Genomic DNA, 6,000 nt, shown 5'->3' on the forward strand with positions numbered 1-6,000 from the left:
CACACACACAGCCCTGCTCACTCGTTCACACACACAGCCCTGCTCACTCGCTCACACACACAGCCCTGCTCACTCGCTCACACACACAGCCCTGCTCACTCGCTCACACACACAGCCCTGCACACTCGCTCACACACACAGCCCTGCACACTCGCTCACACACACACAGCCCTGCACACTCACTCACACACACACAGCCCTGCACACTCGCTCACACACACAGCCCTGCACACTCGCTCACACACACACAGCCCTGCTCACTCGCTCACACACACAGCCCTGCTCACTCGCTCACACACACACAGCCCTGCACACTCACTCACACACACACAGCCCTGCACACTCGCTCACACACACAGCCCTGCACACTCGCTCACACACACACAGCCCTGCTCACTCGCTCACACACACAGCCCTGCACACTCGCTCACACACACACAGCCCTGCACACTCGCTCACACACACAGCCCTGCACACTCGCTCACACACACAGCCCTGCTCACTCGCTCACACACACACAGCCCTGCACACTCGCTCACACACACAGCCCTGCTCACTCGCTCACACACACACAGCCCTGCTCACTCGCTCACACACACACAGCCCTGCACACTCACTCACACACACAGCCCTGCACACTCTCACACACACACAGCCCTGCACACTCGCTCACACACACAGCCCTGCACACTCGCTCACACACACACAGCCCTGCACACTCGCTCACACACACAGCCCTGCTCACTCGCTCACACACACAGCCCTGCACACTCGCTCACACACACAGCCCTGCTCACTCACTCACACACACAGCCCTGCTCACTCGTTCACACACACAGCCCTGCTCACTCGCTCACACACACAGCCCTGCTCACTCGCTCACACACACAGCCCTGCTCACTCGCTCACACACACAGCCCTGCTCACTCGCTCACACACACAGCCCTGCTCACTCGCTCACACACACAGCCCTGCACACTCGCTCACACACACAGCCCTGCACACTCGCTCACACACACACAGCCCTGCACACTCGCTCACACACACAGCCCTGCTCACTCGCTCACACACACAGCCCTGCACACTCGCTCACACACACAGCCCTGCTCACTCACTCACACACACAGCCCTGCTCACTCGTTCACACACACAGCCCTGCTCACTCGCTCACACACACAGCCCTGCTCACTCGCTCACACACACAGCCCTGCTCACTCGCTCACACACACAGCCCTGCTCACTCGCTCACACACACAGCCCTGCTCACTCGCTCACACACACAGCCCTGCACACTCACTCACACACACAGCCCTGCTCACTCACTCACACACACACAGCCCTGCACACTCGCTCACACACACAGCCCTGCTCACTCGCTCACACACACACAGCCCTGCTCACTCGCTCACACACACAGCCCTGCTCACTCGCTCACACACACACAGCCCTGCTCACTCGTTCACACACACAGCCCTGCTCACTCGCTCACACACACAGCCCTGCACACGCGCTCACACACACAGCCCTGCACACGCGCTCACACACACACAGCCCTGCACACTCGCTCACACACACACAGCCCTGCACACTCGCTCACACACACACAGCCCTGCACACTCACGCGCTCACTCACTCACTCTCACATGCTATTTGCCATTGCAGATGTTGCAGTTATCGGTGCCTCTGATATAACCTGGGGTCAGAAGGTGGTAGCAGTTGTTCAGCTACAAGAAGGATGTTCGCTGTCCCTGAAGGAGCTGAAAGAATGGGCCAGGTAAGAGGGAGGGGTCTGGGAGACACTGAGCTTTAGTTCCAGTGCACACCGAGAGGCTGAAGGTCTCCTTTCTCTGATTGTGGCTCGTGGCAGGAGTGACAGCCTTTCCTCCACTGCCAGCCAATGCGTCTAGCCCCCGCCAGCCAGAGTGTCTGGCCCCCGCCGCCAGAGCTGTCATATCTCACTGATCCCCAGCCACTTATCACAGAAATCACAGAAACCCCACAGTGCAGATAGAGGCCATTTCGGCCCATCGAGCCTGCACCGACACATATCCCACCCGATCCCCGTAACCCCTACACCAACACATATCCCACCCTATCCTTGTAACCCCATGTATTTAATCCCCCTAACACTAAGGGTCAATTTATCACAGCCAATCAACCTAACCCGCACATCTTTGGACTGTGGGAGGAAACCGGAGCACCTGGAGAAAACCCACGCAAACACGGGGAGAATGTGCAAACTCCACACAGACAGTCGCCCGAGGCCGGATTCGAACCCGGGTCTCTGGCGCTGTGAGGCAACAGTGCTAACCACTATGCCACCGTATGGAACACAGTAGCTGCGGACATGGTTAGCGTTACTTGTACTCCTCTACAACTGATGTGTGGTTTGTGGTGTGGGTATGTGGTGTGGGTATGTGGTGTGGGTTGTGTGTGGGTATGTGGTGTGGGTATGTGGTGTGGGTATGTGGTGTGGGTTGTGTGGTGTGGGTTGTGTGTCGGTATGTGGTGTGGGTTGTGTGTGGGTATGTGGTGTGGGTTGTGTGGGTATGTGGTGTGGGTATGTGGTGTGGGTTGTGTGGGTATGTGGTGTGGGTATGTGGTGTGGGTTGTGTGGGTATGTGGTGTGGGTATGTGGTGTGGGTTGTGTGGTGTGGGTATGTGGTGTGGGTTGTGTGTGGGTATGTGGTGTGGGTATGTGGTGTGGGTTGTGTGTGGGTATGTGGTGTGGGTTGTGTGTCGGTATGTGGTGTGGGTTGTGTGTGGGTGTGTGGTGTGGGTATCTGGTGTGGGTGGTGTGTCGGTATGTGGTGTGGGTTGTGTGTGGGGGTGTGGTGTGGGTATGTGGTGTGGGTTGTGTGGTATGTGGTGTGGGGTGTGTGGTGTGGGTTGTGTGGGTATGTGGTGTGGGTGTGTGGTGTGGGTATCTGGTGTGGGTTGTGTGTGGGTATGTGGTGTGGGTTGTGTGGTGTGGGTTGTGTGTGGGTATGTGGTGTGGGTTGTATGTGGTGTGGGTGTGTGGTGTGGGTTGTGTGGGTATGTGGTGTGGGTTGTGTGGTGTGGGTTGTGTGGTGTGGGTTGTGTGGTGTGGGTTGTGTGTGGGTATGTGGTGTGGGTTGTGTGTGGGTATGTGGTGTGGGTTGTGTGGTGTGGGTTGTGTGTGGGTATGTGGTGTGGGTTGTGTGGTGTGGGTTGTGTGGTGTGGGTTGTGTGTGGGTATGTGGTGTGGGTTGTGTGGTGTGGGTTGTGTGGTGTGGGTTGTGTGGTGTGGGTATCTGGTGTGGGTTGTGTGGTGTGGGTTGTGTGGTGTGGGTGGTGTGTGGGTATGTGGTGTGGGTATGTGGTGTGGGTTGTGTGTGGGTATGTGGTGTGGGTTGTGTGGTGTCGGTATGTGGTGTGGGTTGTGTGTGGGTATGTGGTGTGGGTTGTGTGTGGGTATGTGGTGTGGGTTGTGTGTGGGTATGTGGTGTGGGTTGTGTGGTGTGGGTATGTGGTGTGGGTGGTGTGTGGGTATGTGGTGTGGTTTATTCTATAATGCGACTGGACATTGACACCAAGGCGCTCACCTCGAGTTACCAGAGAGGGTGACGGGTCGTCCTATGTGGCACGGGGGTCGTGCGGAGGTCGCAGGCACACTTCCAGTTCAGGGCAGGGTTAAAGTAGTGACTGCAGCGCTGGTTCCCATGGTGATGGATTGTTAATTGTATTTTGATTACAGGGAGCATATGGCCATGTACAGTCTCCCCTCGGAGCTCATCCTTGTGGAGGAGATACCTCGCAACCACATGGGAAAAGTGAACAAGAAAGATCTGCTCAAACGCTTCTACCCCCTGCCCAGCAAATAGACGGCTGGCTTCCTCCATGTCGCAGTTTCCGGGACCTTGCTGCGATCCTGTCACATCACCAGCTTGCTGGGGGACCAAAACTGACTCAAATTCCAGCTTAGGCTGAATCTTTCCAATCACGGCCAATAGGGGTCAGATAGCAGATCGATAACGTTTTGGGGGAGGATGGGTGATCGGAGACAGGATGAATTGTCTTTCATTTCCCTAGGGAGAGAACGTGTTTCCAGTCCCATTTTATGGTCGAGGGTGTAGCACTTTATCCACTGTTCAGCTCTCCGGTGTCCAGTTCCAGGTTTGACAGTATCCTAACTGTCAGGACTAAGGCATTTGCCAACAAAAGAGATATTTGAATCATCAGCGATCGCTGTGATCTCTGTCCAATTTCTTGATCTGTTTTTATTTTTTATGTTCGTTCTCCATTAATCTTTCAAGAGCTCCATTAAATTATTGTTAACTCTCCCTTCCCTTTAGTGCAAGACTCGAAGTTTCCTGTGTCACTGGTTTTGTTTGAGATAAATTGACAATGTGGCTTCCGAAAATCTAGGTCGTGCCTAACAAATTTGATCGGGTTTTTTGAGGAAGTCTCTCGGGTGGTGGATGAGGAAAATCCGGTCGACATTGTCGGTATCTGTAGGAATGTGAAACGCTGGATTGGAAATTGGCTCCAATCCCGCAGCCAAAAAGTTGCAGTTAACGGATGTGGTTTAGCTTGAAGACATGTTACTGGTGGTGTCCCCTGGGGATCGGTCTGAGGCCCGCTACACGTTATGGTCTTTATTACTGACCTGCAGAGTGGTGTTGGGAGTATGGTCAGCAAGTTTGCAGTTGACACCAAAATCTGAGCAATGTCTTCAAGCTGAAAAGGAGGTTGGGTAGCTCTGTTAATAAAGGATGAGATCAGTGCAGTGGTGAGAAATGATACTGGCTCAGAAGATCAAGATGTAGAATCAGTTTGGGTGGAGATAAGAAATAGTAAGGGAAAGAAGTCACTGGTGGGAGTAGTCTATAGGCCCCCTAACAGTAGCTAAACTGTAGGACAGAGTATAAATCAAGAAATAAATGTGGCTTATAAGAAAGGTACTGCGATAATCATGGACGATTTTAATCTTCATATAGATTGGACAAATCAAATTGGCAAGGGTAGCCTTGAGAACGAGTTCATAGAATGTATTCGGAATGGTTTCTTAGAACAATACGTTGTGGAACCAACCAGGGAGAAGGCTATTTTAGATCTGGTAATGTGTAATGAGACAGGATTAATTAATGATCTCATAGTAAAGGATCCTCTAGGGAAGAGTGATCATAGCATGGTAGAATTTCACATTCAGTTTGAGGCTGAGAAACTTGGGTCTGAAACTAGTGTCCTAAACTTAAATAAAGGCAATTACAAGGGTATGAAGACAGAGTTGGCTAAAGTAGATTGGGAAAATAGATTAAACGGTAAATGATAGATAAGCAGTGGCAGACATTTAAGGAAATATTTCATAACTCTCAGCAAAGGTTTATTCCAGTGAGAAAGAAAGACTCTACGAGAAGGATGAACCATCCGTGGCTAACTAAGGAAATTAAGGATGGAATCAAATTGAAAGAAAAGGCATACAATGTTGTGAAGATTAGTGGTAGGCCAGAGGATTGGGAAATTTTTAAAAACCAGCAAAGGATGACTAAAAAAATAATAAAGAGGGAGAAGATAGATTAAGAAAGTAAACTAGCAAAAAATATAAAAGCAGACAGTAAGAGCTTCTACAGGTATATAAAAGGGAAGAGAGTAGCTAAAGTAAACGCTGGTCCCTTAGAGGATGGAACTGGGGAATTAATAATGGGAAACAGGGAAATGGCAGAGACTTTGAACAAATATTTTGTATCAGTCTTCACGGTAGAAGACACTAAAAACATCTCAATAATAATTGATAATCAAGGGGCTATAGGGAGGGAGGAACTTAAAACAATGACTATCACTAGAAAAAAAGTGATGTGCCTCAATAATCCCGAGACTCGATGTTAGCGGAACAAAACAAGGCTTTTATTAACTTAGAAGATAACACGCAGTGGAGAGAGGTATCTTCCATCTGGAGCTCTGCAGTACTGGATATGAGGCCAGACTGAGCTGGCTTACATAGAGGCCAGGTATGGGCGGAGCCCTACACACAACACA

General features: G+C 51.5%; 1 protein-coding gene across 2 annotated transcripts in view; it reads left to right on the plus strand.

The window, feature by feature from the left end:
* Positions 1–4,308, plus strand: part of acsf3 (acyl-CoA synthetase family member 3) — a 245,584-nt gene extending 241,276 nt beyond the window's left edge. For both annotated transcript variants that reach the window (XM_085991957.1, XM_085991958.1), the window contains exons 9-10: positions 1,663–1,774; positions 3,719–4,308. In XM_085991957.1, the coding sequence (XP_085848083.1) occupies positions 1,663–1,774; positions 3,719–3,845 (239 nt within the window). In that variant the 3' untranslated portion in view covers positions 3,846–4,308. The remainder of the gene's footprint in view (positions 1–1,662; positions 1,775–3,718) is intronic.
* Positions 4,309–6,000: the final 1,692 nt, after the last annotated feature.

The sequence above is a fragment of the Somniosus microcephalus genome, chromosome 6 (genome assembly GCF_052327205.1).
Source record: "Somniosus microcephalus isolate GS21.2 chromosome 6, FLI_Smic_1.0, whole genome shotgun sequence".
Classification (NCBI taxonomy): Eukaryota; Metazoa; Chordata; class Chondrichthyes; order Squaliformes; family Somniosidae; genus Somniosus; species Somniosus microcephalus.